Source organism: Catharus ustulatus, chromosome 6 (genome assembly GCF_009819885.2).
Source record: "Catharus ustulatus isolate bCatUst1 chromosome 6, bCatUst1.pri.v2, whole genome shotgun sequence".
Lineage (NCBI taxonomy): Eukaryota > Metazoa > Chordata > Aves > Passeriformes > Turdidae > Catharus > Catharus ustulatus.
In genome coordinates this window covers 34,636,058-34,655,296 of record NC_046226.1, presented here as the reverse complement: position 1 = coordinate 34,655,296, position 19,239 = coordinate 34,636,058, and the positions used below count along the sequence as shown (strand labels likewise).

Here is a 19,239-nt window from a genome sequence, read left to right as displayed (position 1 = left end):
CTGAGGCTGGGGCTGTTTCCAAAGAGGGCAGGGACCTCGTGAAAGGGAAAAAACAGATTAGTGGAGAATCATAATCCTTAACTATGCAGTGACAGCCTGGGAAGAGAGGATTGCTCAAAAAACCCAAGAGTCTTCCCTCAAGAATGATAATGCCTCACTGCTGGCAAGCTGGATGTGGGCTCATGTCTCCATCTTCTCTGGTAGGGGTAAGAAACAGAATTACAGCAAAAAGCAGGGGACAGAAGTCTGGCTGTGGGGATGAAACCTCCTAGGTGAGACCCTGTCAGTCAAAGCTCTCCCCAATTTCACTTGCAGACAGGACCCTAGACACCACTGCAAGAGTGGGCTTCATTCCTCAGTTTGTACAATCTGAAAGCTGGTCATGCACCTGTGCTCTGATGCATTTGCTGCACTTGCTTGGAATAAGGCAAGCTTGTGGGGCTTTCCAGCACACTAGCTGCCTGCCAGCTGCATGCTTCACAGCCACAGCTTTGAAGCAGCAGCAAAGGTTGTATCTTATCCTTCCCCAGTTCAAATCAGCAGGATTAGTTGTTTATTCAGGAGTCCCTTCCCCCATCGGAAGGCAAAAATAATTATAAACCTTCTTGTTATAGATGCCAGCTAGCAGACAGGATCAGTACGCAAAGGGACTCCCTGATTTCTGACATGCCTAAGCCCTCAGACGGCTGTGGGGTTTTTGTACCATATGGCTCTATCACTTGACAAAATAGTGCCCTAGATAGGCTGGTTGTTTTCCAGTCTGCCTCCAAATTAACTTAGGAAGATGGGCACATACAGCCACAGTTTCTGCATTGTTGCCACCGTTTCTGAGGTCTCCAGACCTATTGCAAGCCACTGTATTTTTGCAGCCCCTCCTGCCCCCCTCCAGGACCAGCTACCAAAGGGATTAAACATGGCATGTTATCTACTGCAGTGGCTTAATCACTAAGCAAAGCACTCATCCCCTGACCACAAGGTCAAGGAATTATCTTCCTGACAGATAACGCAGCCAGGGTTTGGAACAAAATGAAGAGCTGAACTGTCATTGCAAGCCCACAGGCCACAGTTTTATTGCTGCTTCTGGGGAAGTAATTCTGCTAAGATGCTATGGAAGTGCAGCATGACTTCTCACCTGCCCCAAACTGTCTTTTGGTGTCAGGGGAAGATAAACAGAGCAAAAATGGTATTCAGTTTTGGGTGCATACATTCCCCTCTCTTAAACACCCCTTATTCCAAACTTGTCCCTCTGAGAGCAAGAGGTTTTGATGGTTGGATGTTTTTGGCACGTGTAGTAAAGAGACCAAAGAACTAACTGAGCACTAAGACTGGGCCAAAGAGAAGTGATCTTGGGGGGAACTTGCATGTCTAGAAATAGAGTTTCAGAGGACCTAGATTCTACACATCAGTTTCAGCAGAAGTGGGAAGTCCTATTCCTGTGTTAGCTGGGCAGAGCTGCAGGGTCTGCCAGCCCCACAGCTCACTGCACAGCGATGGGCTGCGAGAGGGCAACTCACACCTGTGGGGGGAAAAGTTCTCCACTTGAGATTTAAATACAGAGAGCCCAGGCCTGCTGCCACCATAAAAGAGTGAGGAAAACTCCTGGCACAGAGAGCTACAAGGTGAGGCTCTTACTGGGCACTAGCACAGGACATTGTTCCCACAGCATCGCTCTAAGTGCCTCAGGACCCTCTGCACAAAGCCAGGCAGGATAAGCCATGGTCTCCTGCCTGGTGGCTGCCAAAAGCAGCACCTTTTCATAGGCAAGGAAGGTGTAAACTGAGATTACAGAAACAGGCTGAGAGGATGAGGCTCTCTACCTACAGCTGGGTAGTACAAATAGCTCGCAGCTCTCCAGGTGACTTCCTCGTGTCACAGACACGACAGGAATTCCAGAGGAGGAATCCTCATCTCTACAAGAGTCTAGGTCCTGAAGACTCTGGTTGAAATGACACATGTGCTAAATCTTCCTTGTTGAGCCTTTCAAAAGCAGCTAAGCACTCAAATGACATCTTCTCACCTCCCTCAGCATGTCTCACCTTTTGCAGCCCAGCTGCTCCCGAAAGGCCCTGGTTTGTCTGTGAAACATTCACACCCTGCCAAGTCTGTGTGCCTTACCTGTGAGCAACAAGGGCCATGCTGCAGCCAGGGTCACTGCTCTTCCCCATCTTCCCACCAGGAGATGATTCCTGCAGTGCTGCTGTGGAATGTGAGAGAAGCAGCTCCCACCTTAAAACACAAGATTAAGACAGCTTAGCAAATTTCACTGTTCTTCAGCTATAAACCAAAAATAAAAAGGTTTTTTACTACTTTAGCTCAGAACATGAAGGGTCTGATTGTCTCTGAGATGTGTGTCTCTATTAAGCTTGGTGGATCTTCCAAAGAGCTCACTGAGGTTATGTGCATGCTGTTCATCCTCCTGGACATCAGCCCTTTCCATACAGCCACCTCCAACCTAACAGCTAAGGCACAGCAGAGGCGCTGGCAGGCAGAGCAAATAACCTGCCTCCCAGGCAAGGGGCCTGGATGAGCTAGCTGCAAATAAAGGTCCTTTTTCCCTATCTCTTACCTCAGGCAAAGGAGACAACACCCCACAGTGGAAAACAGCACTAATAAAGCTTTAGATTTTCCATTCAACTGCTGCTCCTCCGCTCCCCTCACTTTCCCACCTGCATTTCTCTGTGCCTTTGGGGAAATCTGACATTACATATTTTCTATATTGTTCTTAATTAGGAAAAAAAAATCTCCTTCCATAAAGTGACTCTCAAGAGCAGAGACAGGGACATGCACTGAGGACCATCCACCTTACAGTCTACTGGGGACCCTCTCTCCAGTGTCTCTCCCATAGCCACTGTCTCTGCAGCAAGCACAAAACCTCAATATGACTTTGTAGCTGAAAGCTGCACAACCCCTTCAGAAAAAACACATCTCTCTTCTAGAGCATGTGAAGAAGGACCCCTTTTAACCACATGGAAATCAAGCACTGCCCTACCTGTCTTATGTTTACTTCTCTTCACAGGGATGTGGCTGTGGAGATGGAGCTGTGAAATGTAGCTGGGTACACAACCTAGAGCTTGTTCTGACCAAGCTCTGCACACAAGGTGCTCTCCAGAAAGGGAAATGGCTGCACAGGTGCACCACGTCAGCTGGGGAATGGCATGAGCTGCTTTCTCCTGCCATGGAGCTCTAGCCTAGCACCTCTACTTACTAGGTTTTTCCATTTCATTAAGTTTCATCTCCTTCCTATGACTTCTTTACATTTCTACCATGCTCCAGATGACAACATGGCCACCAAAAACAGGACCATCTCTCCCAGGGTATTCACTAACCTTCAGCCTCCAAAGGTTATGGCACCTAGCCTGGATAACTATTAATCTTCCCCAGAAATGTTCAATACATGTCTAGATACAAATAGCTCTTGGAAAATGTATGTAATTAAATATACTCCCCCAGTAATAAGTCTAAGAGCTGGGACAGCAACTGCTTTCCTTCCTCTCCCCATTAGTGGTACCAAATCCTGCCTGCTGTGTGAGATGCCCTCCCTCCCACCAAGCACCCTGGTTCCTCTCCTTCCCCTTGCTCAGGCACTGCCAGCTGGGTTTGCCAGGCTTCCCTCAGGAACTCCTCTGCCTTCTGGCTCCCAGTGCACAGCCAAGCCTGCTAGCCCACATGCTCCCCAGCCAGCTGCTGCTTCTGAAAACCTCCTGGAGGGTCTGTGCAGGCTTTGTGTAGGAATGTGTTGGTCCAGGCAGCAGTTAATGCAGATGGGGAAATCCCTGGTGTATGCCAAAGATGACATGCTGCACATCCTGTTCCCAAGCCTTTTCTGCCATAGATTAAGAATGGCACTAAAATTCACTCTGTGATAAGTAGGTGAAACGTACTTGTCTGCAGCAAGCAGAAGAGATTAGAGGCTGTTTTCAATAAATCTCTGAAGATTAAGGAGAAAGGAGATTCCATAAAGTAAAATCTGATTTGTCTTTGGCACAGCTGTCTATCTAAAGATGAGTACCCACATCCCACTTCTGCACAATTCACATTTCTCCACACACAGCCTCCAGAAAGTGAGCTGAAGTCATGGCTTTACTACTGTAACTAGCATCCATAACACGGCAGCTGTGGTATCAGGGCTGTGGGGATGGCCAATACTGACCCATTTCTCCTTAGAAAGGAGAGAGGATTCATTCCAGGTTGCCTTGGGAACTCACACCCTGCCACGGCAAACATCACACGGACAGGGAGAGAAAAAGCTGAATATAGTCCTGTCCTACTGTCTTCTGACCTTATACAGCACAGCCTCCTTCTTCCATAATTGATGTCTCCTGCTGCAGAGGCAGCCACAGCATCTGATTCTCTGGCTATCCCATTACAGCAGTACTATGTGCAAGCCCATTATTGTGCAAAACAATTCAAATTAATTCAGAGCCTCAAACCAGGAAGTCTTTATAACACCACCTCTCCCTTGCTGCACTGCAGCTACAAGAAGTCAGCAGCTCCATGCCTCCATTTTCCCCATGAGCCCATTGTCTGGGACACACATGACATATCCTCCAAGGAAACAGTTTCTTGGTTTTTTCCAGTGACATTCAGAGATACTTAAAACATCCGTGGTGCATGTAAGAGGGATGTCTTTCCAGGGCTCTTAGGATATATAGTGCAGTCTGTTAAGTCATGAAATGAAAATGTTGAGGAAATTTCTGGCACACCATCTGTCTGACCTGACTTATTTATATGATGCTAGAGCTAGGAAATGCACTAGTTCTATGGCCTCTGTGATTTGAGACTGTTTTTCCAGGGAAAAGCAGCAGCAAGGAAAAGGGCACATCAAACTTTCTATGTGCTTAGCTTCAGAAACCACATTATCCCTGAGCTTCATGGCCCAGCCCCTGCTAGGGACAGGCTACCTGCCCCTTCCCTGGCACAGGAGCTGCATGCCCAGCCATGAGCACATCCAGGGCAGATGGGGAGGTGCTCAGCCTGTCTTTAGCAGGTTGTTGAAAGATGCAGGATTAAGAAGGTGCTGTCCTTTCCAGGGCTTTCTCTGTGGGTCTGGCAGTGTGGCTACACTAGAGACACAGCCTCCAGGGTCACCTTCAGTTACAAAGCACACCAAGCTTCATCTGAGGGTAAAACTTTCTGGTCTGATCTCTGCCTCTGACGAAAAACTGGAAATTGCTTTTGGAAAAATTGTTTTCAGGGAAAACAATAAAAATATTGATTATGAAATATTTCTTTGAATAGATGACTCCTCTGAGTGAAGGTCCAGTGGAGGGGACTGGTTCCTTTGCCTGCCCCTTGCCCCTGTGAAACACACTGGGACAGGACCTGGCACAAAGACTCCAAAATGGCTCAAGCTGCATGTCTGAGGTGAGGGACACCCAGCAGCACCCTGCCCAGCTCTGTACCCACACGTGGCCCACAGTCACATGTGAGGTGGGTTGTGAAGCAGGGAGGAAAGGTGCCTGCTTAAGAGCCTGGGGTGTTCACTGCCCATCGCTGTGCATTTTCTGCATGAAATGCTCAAGTCAGAAAGACTTTGGAGCAGGATGAATAATATTTCTAGACAAGAAGCCAGTGTTATGAAAAAAGCATGAGCAGCTATGAGGGCGTGTCTCACCTCCTTTGCACTCCAAGGAGAGCAGCCCCCCCATCTCCACCATGGCAGAACTGTCCTCCCACTGTTCCTGGCTGCTGCAAACCCCACCAGGGTGAGGCTAATTTCCAGCTTGGGAAAACAGCCCTAGCTAGCCAAAGAAGAATAAACAGAAAGCTGAGGGAGCAGCCTGGAGGGGAAGGTGAGGAGCAGCCAGCTTGCAATCCTGTTCAAAGCTAGGGAGAGCTGGATAGACAGGAAAAAGGTGTATACTCACTGTGCAAAGCAGTATTTGTTTGCTAGCTTTGTGATCCTCTTCAAGTACTGACAGGATGGAAACTCCAGCATTGCACCAGGACCAAGGCCCAGAAGCATATTTCAGGTCTGTTCCCACCTGTCTTCAGGACACTCCATTCCTTTGCAGGGTTCTACCCACAACAGCTATTCTTTGCTTCCCTGCTAGGACTGTTCTTTCTTTCCCATTCACCTGTAAAGCAGCTGTTCTCTCTTGCCCTTCTCTGCTTCCCTGGTCTGGGAATGAAGCAGAGCCCACATGCAGCTCCCCTGAGAGCCAGGCTGCCCTTAGGAGCTGAACCAGGTGTTTATAGCAGAGCACTATGGGGGCCAGGATCAGGAGATGCTCTTCTCCCTTCAGGAAGGGAATAGAATAGCTCCCATCCCTATTCCCAGTAGCCTTTCCTAAGGCTGGCTCACTAAAATTGCTTCCTCCCATTCTGCTGCTGGAATCTTGGTGGCAAGGTCTGCCTCAGCATGCTGAAATCCTGAGGTGGCAGGAGCAGTTCAGGCTGTGGGCATGGGGCTCTCTGCTCCTGGGTGGCAGCAGAGCTGCAAGCTGGGCTCATGCCCATGGGCAAGGGGAAGCCAAAGGCTCTCATGACATGGAGATGCTGTGAGTGTCAGGAGGGCTATCATGCACATCCTTTGCGGCATCCAGGTCTGAGGGTGCTCCTTGGATTCACAGCCACTGTTTCTGAACAGGGCTACAACTCAGCAGCAGTTGATCATAGCTGGAGGGGTTTTCTGTGTAGCTAGAAGCCACCAAACCAATTCCATGCCTGCACCAGGAGCCACATGCTACAAGTGGACTAAGTGTGCACATTCCCTTCTAGTTCCTTCAGCATCAGCCAGGGCAAGGGACTAAAACATTTCCTTCTCCAAACAAATTCATTTTCCCTTACTGCAAAGCTTCAGATACAGTGTATTCCATTAGTCCCCCTTATCCAAGCTTGATATATATGATAAGCACCATTATTTTACCCATCTGTGATACCTTTGAATGGCTGAGAATTTTCTGTCCTCATTTTGGAGCTCACGTTCCCCCTACACAGGCAGGAAATGTAGTTCTGCCTGCACATTCTTTCTCTTAATATAAGTTCCACATTAAACCACACTTGATATGTATTTGTGTAAGGGCGGAAACCACTGTGAAAGAAATTTAGGAGGAGAAGAGGCAGAAAGAAAAGCAGCCTCCACTGCCATTTCCCACATCCCTTCGTGGGTTGCAGCATCTCTCTGAAGTACCACACATTTGATCAGAGAGGGATCTAGAAGGCTGCTGCTCCAGGCTAGAAGAGTTTCTGCATATCCAAATCCCTTGAGAGTAACAGGAATTTCCAATCTCTCCCAGTCCATGTTTAGATACCCAAAACCTTTCCAGCACCTTTTTAGCTCCCCTGAGCAGCCTCTGTGTAAACACAGCTATCCACAAGAATAACCATAAGCGTATCCCTGAATCACAGGGATCATATTCCTGCATCACAGGGCATGCCTCATGTATGGAGAGAGGGAAAAGAGGGAGGAAAAACTGGGGAGGGGGAAAAAGGGCTTTAGCTGTAGACTCCTTTTCTCTGAGTACCTGGGGCTGGACTCCTTTGTTGGAGTCAGTAAGCTTTTTGCTTACTGGGAAATGGAACAGGTGTCTTCTGGTTATTGAAATCTGCTTGCCACATCACACACCTTCCATCAGCAGTGCTCCAGCTTTTAGTCACACCTGCTGCACTCCTGCCTTTCAATATCCTTCCTCTTGAAGCCTCCTCACCTTCCCATCACCTGCATCTGCCTTTGGCAGAATCAGGAAAGGAAAGGAGAAATTAAAACAGTGGCTACTCCCAAGCAAGTTACAGTAATTTCACGATTATAAGCCGCACCATTTTGACTAAAATTTTGGTCCGAACCCAAAGTGCGGCTTATAATCAGGTGCGGCTTATATATGGACAAAGAACAAAAAGTTGCTGTTTTAGTTTGGAGGACAGGTGTCTGCTGAGAAAGGCAGGAGTTTCTCTTTGAAATGGAGAATGCAAACCCCCTCTCTCCAAATTATTATAATTTTGAAATCAAGGGGCTTTCAGGCAAAAATATGGGAATTAGGAATAACAGTTCTTTTCTAGGGAAATTAAAATAGAAATACAGTACTACAAAGAAACAAACTCCAAACCCTGACACAGTCAGAGTACAACCTGACACCGTCAGGCAGGGTGTTGGTAGCAGTCCCATTAAATGGTGATTGCAGTCCCCTTGCAGTGACAGATGTGGCTCAGTTGGAGCAGTGCTCCTGGAGAAGGTGCAGTTTCCCTCTGGAGGTCCAGTGGTGATGTGGAGAAATCTGGTTTTCCTCTGGAGTCCAGTGGAGAAAGGGGCTACCTTATTGTCCCAAAACCTCTGTTTTTATCTTGGTAAGAAATGTTGGGCTCTTCCCCCTGGCTGGAGCAACTTCCAATGGGATGCAGTAATTTTATCAGTCACACAGTGGGACTCAATGGGCCATTAGCAGACAATGACTCGCTGGAGGAAGGATGGGGTGTGAAAAGATAAAGAACAATGCCCTGCCTGGTTTCAATGGATGGCCCATTAGCAAATTATCTGCCATTGAGATAAGGATCACTGTCCCCACCCTCAACAGATGGTGATAGAACAGATACCTTTTATCACACTCTGTATTGTAACATGCGGCTTATAATCAGGTGCGGCTTATGTATGGACAAAAACCAAAAAGTTGCTGAAACCCAGAAGTGCGGCTTATAATCAGTGCGGCTTATAATCGTGAAATTACTGTACAATCCAATCAATTTCTGGCCATCTTTGCATTAAAAGCCTGCTTTCGTACAAAAGCCACAGCATTCTCACCTTCTTTTATTGCTAGTAAGAGTAGTGCACCTAAAAGCACAGCCCATCTCTGCCACCCAGGGAACTCGAATACTCTGTGAACTGTCCCCAAAGATAGACTTCTGGCGAACAAACTATCGTCCTGATTATAGCTGTGCTTTCAGCAGTGACTGACATGAGCCTCCAGCCTTACTCCATCTAGGCTGAGAGCCAGAATTTCTTTTGAACAGGGCCTAATTCCATTGCAGGGAGTTGTTTTCTCACATCCACCACAAACAGCTTATTTTAAAACCCCCTTATTTTGGAGATGTCAAAAATATTAGTTCCTGTTCTGCAGAATTTAGATTAAAAACCCCACAACAGAAAACAGAACCTGGTTTCCTCATGTTGGAGAGGCAGGGGCTGCATCTCCTGTGGGCCAGGAGATGTAAGGAGGAACATGGAGATCTCTCCCACCCCAGAATTAATGATGAAAAAAAAACAGTGAGAAGAGCAACTTTGGAGAGGACATATTCCACCACTCTTGGGTGGTTTCCAAGGAGAGGTCTGAGGCAGGGGTGCAGTCAAGAAGAACTCAAGGGTAAGCAGAGTTCACTTAGTATTTTAAGCAATGCAAAGTTTGCAGTTTTCAGGATACAGCAAAATAAGAGCACATGACCCTGCTGAGTTATTTATTGCAACACCTCTGAGTTAGCAAAAGGTGCCTTTGTTACCCCCACAAAATGGCCTGTATCATTTTCCTCCCTCTGAGGTGTCAGATCTGCTAACACTGAAAAAAGCCCCAAAATCTCTATGTTGGTTCAAGCACTACAGTGCATCCTGCAAAGAGCAGGAAGGACTCACAGACCTGACTGAGTACTCAGCTGGATCTTTCTGCATTTTGGCTATGGAGTTAAGCTTGCAGTAAGAAGTAAGTGTTACTTAATATAGACAAAGGGATGTTATCTCAGTGCACAGACAGGCACTGCAGATTATTCCAACAAACCTCACATAGTGGCTGAACTCACAGTGACTGTCACCCCAACAGGCCACCTCAGACCCAGCTCTCAGGTGACTCACTACAACAATTCCTTGGGCTTGGTCATTTCACCTGTTCAAAGCCATGCTCAGACTAGGTGGATAAAAAATTGTACACAGCCTTGGTGAAAAACTGCACAGTTGTCCTTGTGCATGAGGAAGAAGATGCCAGAATTAAGGCATCCTTCACAGGCACACCAGCACCAAGGAGCACCAAGTGTCCTGGCAAGCCCCTGCCTTGGACAAGGCTTTCAGAGTGTGAGCCACTTTCCTGGGAGCAAACATCTCCTTACCAGATACAACATGAGCCAGCTTCTGTCCCTCTAACAGCCACAAGAAGTAACTGCACGGATAAGATACAAAACAGACTATTCCTATGGAAATTTATCCTCTTATTTCCATAGAGTTACACTAATATTACACTAAGTCCTGATCAGAAAGCCTCCCTACTATCTGGAGCTAAAGAAAAGTCATACTTTGTCTCTGAAAACCGCTACCAGCCTATGTCAATTGTGTGCCATGCACAGCACACACCAGCAACCATTTGTCCTTTATTATTGACTTCTGACCCTGAAGGCAATTTCCATTTCTTATCCACTTTCTCTGCTTTAGAAGCAGCACAGACTGGGGGAGCAGGGCTAGGGCTGCCTTCCTTTCTCTGACATTTACTTCTGTGCAAGAGCAAAGCCTTGGGGCACTGGGCACTTCAGCAGGAACCACTCTTCTTCACTAGGGACTGAAACAGCCTGTGCATCTTACAAGGTGGATGACGTTAGCCCTTAAATCAGTTAATTGAACCTTTAACAGGAGCCATCCTTCACACTGTTAAAAGTAGCCAAGACAATGCAGAGGAGAATCAGCAGGCTTCATATTTGGCAGTGTCTGACAGGAACAACAAGGGAAGGTCTTCAGAGGGAAAAGAAATTCCCGGGTATTACCCAGATGGTGGAGGTGGTGAACAATGGCCACAAACTTTTCAGAGCCAGTCTAGCTGTTCTGCAACTCCTGAAGTGAAATCTTAAAGGTGTAAACCATTCTATATTTTCTTCTATCCTGAGACACAAGAGAAAAAGTTAGAGAACTCTTCTCATTGGAGGAAGTAATTACCTCATTCCCGGTTTTCCCGCCAGAAGAAAGCAATCCAGGATTACTAGTGGAGGTTATTTAAACAGAGGCGAGTTGCTCCCTAAGCCATCTTCCTGTTACTGCATTGCATTAAAAATACACAGAGAACATTGAAATCAGAAATTTCTATCTCCTTTGAAAGGAGACAGTCAATTAAGATGCTGTGGTGCACAGATGCAGCTCTGTGCTGGCTCTGCCAGGGAGATTACAGGGTAATAGATTTCTGTGCAGCAGGGAATGACTGATGGAAAGCAGCTCCTCACAGGCGGCTCAGGGCACGTCTTGCTGGTTACACACAGAGTTGTTCACTGACTTCAGGTAAGCAAGTGGGAACTTTCTGCTTCAGATGTGATAAAATCACATAAAATAGATTTAAAAGTGGAAGTGGGTAGCAAGGGTGAAAGCTTTTTAAATACAGCCCATCCTTCTGAGAGGTGATGTTAAAGCACGTAACACGGCAACTCGGTGAAGCAGAGGAACTGCGCTGGCAGGAAATGAGAGTGTCACAATGATTTGTTTGAACTCCTGCAGAGACAATTTAACATCATTTTGGTGACAGTGTATCAAGAACACACAGGAATTCATTCTAGTGTCAGCATAACTTTTATTTACTTATTGCTGTCAATACGCACAGTAAAGGAAGACCTGATGTGGCTACCTCCTGCATACAATACTTCTGAAGAGTCAGATATCATGGCTTTGATGGTCATAGAACAAAAATGCTGTATCCACAGGCCACAGGGTCATTTTCCTAACTGCCTGAATTACAGATGCATTCCCTAGCTATCCTTTATTCTGTCCCTTCCAGCATCACCTAACATAGACCTTGTAACTGGAAAACAGCTAGAGATGATTTGGGAACAGCATAAAGGAAAAAAACATTTCTGTATTGCTTTACCACAGCCCTTCAGCCTTATAGAAGCAAGAATTCATTTGTGGCTTTCTAGCATATAAACACAAGCAGATAAACCACAGAAGGATCGGGTACACTAAGGAAGGATGGAAACAATCTTCTCCTACCATATCACCTATTATCACAAAAACGTCATCCTTCAGTGCTGGATCCTCTGATTGGATGAAACCTCCCAATGCCTGGCGGAAGGAGTGAAATGGAAAGTATAGGCTGTGCTTCCAAATCTTTTCCTCTGGTCACACTAGAATGATTCTATCCAGAAGCATCACACAATCACAGGATGCTCCTTCACCCAGCATTAACCTCTCTCCTCTGGCTGGTAAGCCAAGGCTTGCTTCCCAGCCTCATCCTTGACTTCTCCCTAGGAACAACACTAAATTGGTAGGGAATTATGTAGGTGGCCGGAAGCCAAAGGCTGTGAGTGGACAATGTCACAGTCCTGAATGGGACAGTAGCAAGCAACTACCTGTGAGTTACTGGACATCCATAATACCCAGGGGGCCTGATGCCATGAAAGGTACAGTAAATCTGCACTACCCCCTAAATCCTAACTGTGATTCTGCTGCTAACTTTATTCACCTTTGTTTTGTCTATTTCTTCCCAATGACTACCCAGGAGAAAACTGGGTGTCACTCTGAGCATTCTTATCCTGTGCTCTGTAAGCACCAGGCAGTGCTGTTTCTACAGCATGGTAATTATTAGCCAACTGCTTGCTTAAAATAGTGAGAGAGGCTGCAAGGGGTTCCACAACAAAACTCCTCTCCTGTACTCCCACAGCCCTGACAGCTTGCCTGACGTGGTAGTAGGTTTTGTTGCTGGACAGTCCTCACCCTCCTGCCCTCCAACTCATTTTACAGAGGTGTTGACGAAGCCATCAAAACTGAGTCAAAGGCTTCTTCACACTGAGGAATAGGTGGCCAATAGCCAACACCTTCCCTAGCACATATTCCCCTGTTCTGACATAGCTAGATGTCCCAGCGCAAAAAATGTGCAAAGTTGGCCCTGGAATGTTCTACCCACCATCAACACAACAGAACCCTCCCTCCAGCTTGCATTAATGCCACTGAGTTACCTATGAGCTCTTCTCTGTACATGATCCTCCTTGGACCCAAATCCACAGCATCCTCCTTGTCTTCACCTTGTGTTGTTGCTGTTTGCTTGAAATGATGTAGCATCAAGACAAAAAGTTTGGCCCTGTGTTTTCTACTTTTGCTTGGGAGGCTGGGACTGCTGCAGTCTTCAGGAAACATGCCCCACTGAAGTGCTGAGTGACTGAGAGTGTGCAGTGAGCCATGTCCTGGAGGGGATCAGGCAGAACAGGGTGAGCTGTGTTCAGCTGAGGAGATTACACTAGCTGGAGCATAGGCTGCTAAAGGCTTCCTCAGAAGGAAAGGAGAGGCACTTCCTAAGCTATGGTCTCTGGTTCACTTTAACACCGACTGTGGCATCTTGGCAAAACAAGGCTTAATGTAAGCAGCTGAAGCAAACAGGTCTGGAGTGATCAGCAGAGAAGGTCTGCTGGGCTGCAGGGAGCACTCAAACTAAAGCAAAGCCAATAACTGAAGGGATTGCCTACACACAACTCTCCCCCATCTTCCCCACCAAATGGCAAATCTCCCTTCTGAGCCTAGTTGCCCAAGGCTGTAACTTTTGCGGAGCTGAATGGCAGGTTGATCTCAGAAGCCCCCTCCCAGGAAGAGTCACTTTTTGTCCCCTGAAGCAGAATCCTTTTGTGACCTCATGATTTGATAAATAGTTTTCCTAAAGCGCTGGTCCCGGCTCAGTCTTTTGGCTGCTTCTTTCAGCTCTTCAATATTTTCAGCTTCTGCATGCGAGAAGATGAAGGACTGGGACTGCTTCACTGAAACAAGAACAGCACAGAAAGGTAAGCACTCTCCATCAGGGCAAACTGAAGAAAAAGCTTCACTACAGTTCACAAGCCATGTGACCAACATGACTGAGCCTAACTCAGTCTGTGAATAGGCATTCTAATCAAGTCATATATAAGTATGGCTTTTAGGGGCTCAGAACCATCACAGAAGTTTAGTTTCAACATATGTAAAGAAATGGGCAATGAGTACAAGGCTCAGTGCCTGCTCTCTGGGAAAGGGAAGGGAGCACTGTGGCTCCATTCTGCTGCTAAGGAACATGAAACACAAGCAACATTTGCAGACTTTACTGCTGTGCCAGCCCCATGGGCACACACCTGCTGCTGCAGGATGCAAAGCAGAAGGCTGCCCGATGGATACCTACTGTCATTCCATGAAGCGCTGGTTCTCCGGCAGCGGAAGCGGCAGCTCTTAATGCGGCGAGTGGCAGCCTTGTGGATGTACACGGAGTTCTTCATGATCACAGGCATCTTGGCCTCCAGCTCAGCATTGCGGATGCACTCTTCAAAGAACTCTGGGGAGAGAACACCGCCGTAACAGCAAAGGGACAGACAGTCCGAGCAATGAACCAGCCATGAGGGACTACACTCATTGATGGGCTGAGCCAGGTAACCATGACCTTCATGAGCAACAATCCATAAAGCTCCAGAATATCATCAGAAAGGATATTTTCAAATGTTCATTTCCAAAGTGACTAAAACCTCCAGTTCCTAACAAATGCGTACTCAAATTTAGAAAGAACTGCAGCCATCCATTCCACATCAGTAGTTCTCACAACTGCTCATGATTCAACTGCCAAAAGCCTTTGATACTGTGATAAAACTTCTCAACTCTAACGCCTTGCTCATCATACTTTCTTAGAAGGACATCTAAAACCAGTCAGGTCTAACTGGGAAAGGAAGGTGTTGGCAACACCAGCACAGGCACACATGTCCAGGCCATAGTACGGCAAATACTGGCACATAGTTACATATATTATGAGCTCCAAGAAAAGCCCCATGTCCAAACTCTGACATTATTCTACCCTGATCTGCAACACAAACTGCTTTTCCTGGCCCATTTCCCTTCTTATGGTCTGACCACAGTCTTGCTGTCCTCCTGCCTGTTGCTGGTCCCTTGCTGTTCAAAGGCATCATGTGCCAATGCGACCAAACTCTTCTATAAAGAGCAGGGCAGAGCTGCAGGAACCACTTGGAAGGACTGACCTAATCTGTGCTGGGACTAATGTTATGGGAAACATTGCTGGTCCCTTATTTTCTGTAGTGCTCTGCTCATCAGTACATGTTTACTCTTTTGAAGAAAACATCCCCCAAAATCTAAGGCTGGAAATATCAGGAGACATTCAGTGCCAGTTATTCACTTACACCCTGTAACGCTCTACTTGAATGCTGAGCTCAACACATCCACTTTAGCTCTGTTTTCTTACCATGGCTCTGAGCCAGTGGGATGAAGTTCAGAATCATGCCTGTTTTTTTCCATTGAGAAATATTTTGTAGAAACTAACAGATATTTGTTTTATTTAAATTTATATAAAAATTATAAGTGTGTGAATAGATATAAAACTATTTATACATTTACTTATCCCTATTTATCTAACAGTGCTCAGAACACACAGGACTTTTTGACTTTTCTGCACTGGCCCAGTACATTCACCCTTCACTGAAATGAAGCCTTAACTGTACAGACACAGTATCTTCATAAATGCTTCTCCCTGCACTATAACTTGAGCATGGAAAACAAGCAAGATTCCATTCAATTTAAGCTGCTAATGTCAGTTCCCAAGCCAAATGCCAGGGTAATGCCCCCACAAGAGAACCCAAAAAGACCCAACCCAAACAAAGCAAAAAAAGGCAAAGAAACAGGAGTAACCTGTAAGGAGCATCAGTCTTACACCTGGCCCTGCACTGCAGTGCTGGGCTGATGCTGTGATTCAGCTCTGAGTAAAGATCCAAACTTCACCTTCTGGGTCACCTACCAGCACGTTGCTACAGCAACCATGGGCCTCCTTAAACTGGTGTTATTCTTGTAATCAAGGCTGAGAAATAAAGCCTTGAGGGGAATCAGAGGATTCCTTGTAACTCAGATTTAGTCAGTTTATATAGCTCTGCCACAGCTTCCCTGCTTGACATTTTGGAAAGTATTTGCTCATCTCTAGATTTGCCTTCCACCCAACAGAGAAGGCTAGAATAATTTCATGCTCCTTTGAGAGGCTGGAATAATTTCAGCATCCTTTGAGGGCAAAATACCAACTACCTGCATAGCACGTTATGGCTCCTCAAAGGGGAGGTGTGATGGAGATACAAGAAGTTGGGAGATCACATTCATGTGCAGCTTTGCTAATTTGGAATCTTTTTTTTGTGTCTGGGAAGATAAGTAGAAATATTTCCTCTCCTGAGTTTGCTCATCAGTAGAGAGGATGGATGGCTAACTTACTTCTCAAGTTACTGACATCTGCTTTCATCTTCCTCTCTTTCTCCTTGTTGCAATTCAGAGAATTTAAGCCTTGCTCCAAGCTTTGCAACGCTTCCTCAGCTTCTCTCAGTCTTCTCTCCAGATCCATTCGTACCTTCACTTCAGCCTGAGGAAGAAAACAGGAATTGCTGAAAAACAGCTTGTTTCCTCAGTAAACAACCTGGTAACTCACAAGGTCTCTGAGGGACTTGCCATGGATGAAAATTAAAAGACAGCAATTATGGAAATCCCTAGAAATATTGCAAGGCAACATAAAGTCACTTCTCATGTCTTCAGACAGAATCTGAAGTCCAGACTATTCTAGTAATTCTCTTTTACTCTGATTTATTTTTTCACAGTTTTTCTCCTATTGCATAAACCATATGGAATCAGAGATGGTATTTCAACACATGAATTTGTGCTAATGCAAGTACTTGCAGCTGAGCAGGAACAGAAGGACATCAATCCAGCTGAGACAGACTTGAGATAAAGGCAGTCAATTCCCACAGAGGGATGTACAGTGCTTAGTTTCAGAAACAGACACAAGAGAAGTTAGAAATACAGTACTAGGTTTAGCAAATGACAAAGACTATTCAGCTTAGGTCAACTTAGCCTTAGTCTGGCCAATCAGAAGGTTACAAGATAAGAAAATATTGGAGGTGCAGGAAAAAGAATAACTTGGAGTTTTTTTTGACAAAATATTTGTACCAGGACATTGAGTGTCAAACAGCCAATTATTAACATAACTTTTACACTATGTAGATTTAATTAAAATACCATACATTAACCAGTTACCTTTGCATATATTAATGAATTGTCTGTTACAAAGGAGGGCTGGTCCCTCAACTGAATTCCTCTGCTTTTGAACTCAAGTTCTTGCAGAGGTTACTAAAGACTTAAAAGTCTTAAGGTTCATTTTCTGAGCACAAGTGAGGAAGGAAGATGTCTGCTCAGTTCTGCAACATCCATATTAGCATTTCTTTGAAATGATCTTTATTCTTGATTGTGTCTACCTTCCTCTTTTACTTTTTTCCTTGCCTCCATCTATAGATTATGCTTTCACAGTAGCAAACTAAAAGACTTGTACTGAATGGATTAATCAGGCTTCAGGATACAAAAATAAATAGTAGTACTACATAGATATAAGATGGCAATTTCATATGTTACCATGGTATCATAGTGCTTTGGGTAGGAAGAGACCTTAAAGATCATCTCACTCCAACCCCTCGGCCATGGGGAGTGCTAATTTTCACTAGACCAGGTTTCTCGGAGCTCCATCCAACCCAGTCTTGAATGCTTCCAGGGATGGAATATCCACAACTTCTCTGAGCAACTTGTTTCAATGCCTCACCACCCTCACAGTAAAGAATTTCTTTCTAATACTGAATCTAACCCTCTCCTCTTTCAGTTTGAGGCCAATCTCACTTGTCCTATCACTACACGTCCTTGTAAAAACTCCCTCTCCAGCTCTCTTGTAGACACCTTTAGGCACTGGAAGTGCTATAAGGTTTCCTTCTCAGAGCTTTCTCTTCCCTGGGCCAAACAGCCCCAATCTCTCAGCCTGTCCTCACAGGAGAGGTGCTCCAGCCCTCTGAGAACCTTGGTGGTCTTCCTCTGGGCTCACTCCAACAGGGCAATGTCCTTCCAGAGCTGGATGCAGCACGGCAGGTGGGGTCTTACCAGAGGGACAGAATCACCTCCCTTGCCCTGCCTGCTACTCTGCTTTGCATGCAGGCCAGGATACAGTTGGCAATATGAAGCACAGCTAATGAAGATTTATGACCACAACGTGAAAACTAAATAAAACCGAGAGTTTGGCTTGACAGGGAATGAACTGAAAGAGCAAATGGAAGCACTCTGAGCCCAGGGACAGCAATATGTGATATACACAGGGGATACCTTGAGGTCTCTCTCTGCCTGCTGTTTCTCTGCAGTCAGCTCCGAGAGCGAGTTCTGCAGCGCTTGCGACTGGGAAGAGTAAAACTCCCGCTCCTCCTCCAGTGCTCGAGACCGCTCCTCATTCTCCTTCATCCTGGTGCATGGCACAGCAAAGAAAGATGACCATACCCACCCCAGGCAACTCACAGGAAGGAAAGGAGCTCAGTATCATGGTGGGGCATGCTCAACTACCTGACTGCCCAGAGCAGAGAGGCACTAACAGGAGCCCTGTGTGCTCCATTCCAGTAACACAGGCATGGCTGGAGAAAGCCAGGTGGACAGTTCTTGAATGGAACATTCTCATCTCCCAGAAGAGGCCCAGGAGCACCAAACACTCATTAAGGACAGGCCATGAACAGCTCCACATGCCCAAGCCCTGGTTTGAAAGGAGCAGGTCCAACTGGGAGCAAGTTCAGCTGCCCTGCCTCACTCTGTCTTCTTTGAAGGATTTGTAACCTGAACTTGTGCCATAGGAACCAGACAAGCTTCCAGACTTGTCTGGTGCTGGCAACCAAAAAGCAAGTCAGCAGACAGTCACATCACTTCACCTTTTCTCTGCCAGGAGTTTCTCCTGCAGAAGTTGCTGCATCTTCTCTTCAATCTGTCGCAGGCTGCAGTGCAGTCCCCACTTGGGGCTTTGCTCCTTGCTGGGGCTGGTTGGAGTTGGGACCTGGCTCTCATTTTCTTCCAGCATCTCCAGCATTTGTTGTTTTTCCAGGGAGAGCTCCTTGAAGAAGAACAGAGATTGTGAGTATCAGCCAAGTCTAACATTTCTGCTCCTGTTCCTGCCTGGTTCTTCCTTACTGAATGCCACCATCCTTACGCCTCATTCAGGTTAAACACGGGAATAACTAAATTTGGGTTTCATTTCATACCTGGTTCAAGGGGAGCAAGCCTCCACCATAGCCTTTGCTACCCAGGAGTGAACCAGCAGGCTCCTTTGATGTGATATGCTAGTAAGGACACAGCTCAGGGGGTGGAACTTGTGCTTCCCTGGTGCATCACAGATGCAGGCAGCTTCCCTGCCTTCCCTGCTCTGCTTGCTCCTTAGTGGGAACTGGAGGCATCCCCTCTGTGGTACTTGTGGGCAATAAACACATCACACTGTTTGCCGTTGAAGTGTTCATTGTGCAATTAGGGCAGGAATGGTACTTCCATACTTTTCCCTTTTTTTTTTTTTTTTTTTCATAATT

At 46.2% G+C, this 19,239-nt stretch overlaps 1 protein-coding gene across 4 annotated transcripts in view; it reads right to left on the bottom strand.

Moving 5' to 3' along the window:
• Positions 1–11,442: 11,442 nt before the first annotated feature.
• The window catches only part of PLEKHD1 (pleckstrin homology and coiled-coil domain containing D1), a 32,965-nt gene continuing 25,168 nt past the window's right edge, over positions 11,443–19,239 (bottom strand). For all 4 annotated transcript variants that reach the window (XM_033061677.2, XM_033061676.2, XM_033061675.2 and 1 more), the window contains 5 exons: positions 18,595–18,773; positions 18,008–18,140; positions 16,091–16,235; positions 14,022–14,171; positions 11,443–13,629 (listed from right to left, as the gene is read on the bottom strand). In XM_033061677.2, the coding sequence (XP_032917568.1) occupies positions 13,469–13,629; positions 14,022–14,171; positions 16,091–16,235; positions 18,008–18,140; positions 18,595–18,773 (768 nt within the window). In that variant the 3' untranslated portion in view covers positions 11,443–13,468. The remainder of the gene's footprint in view (positions 13,630–14,021; positions 14,172–16,090; positions 16,236–18,007; positions 18,141–18,594; positions 18,774–19,239) is intronic.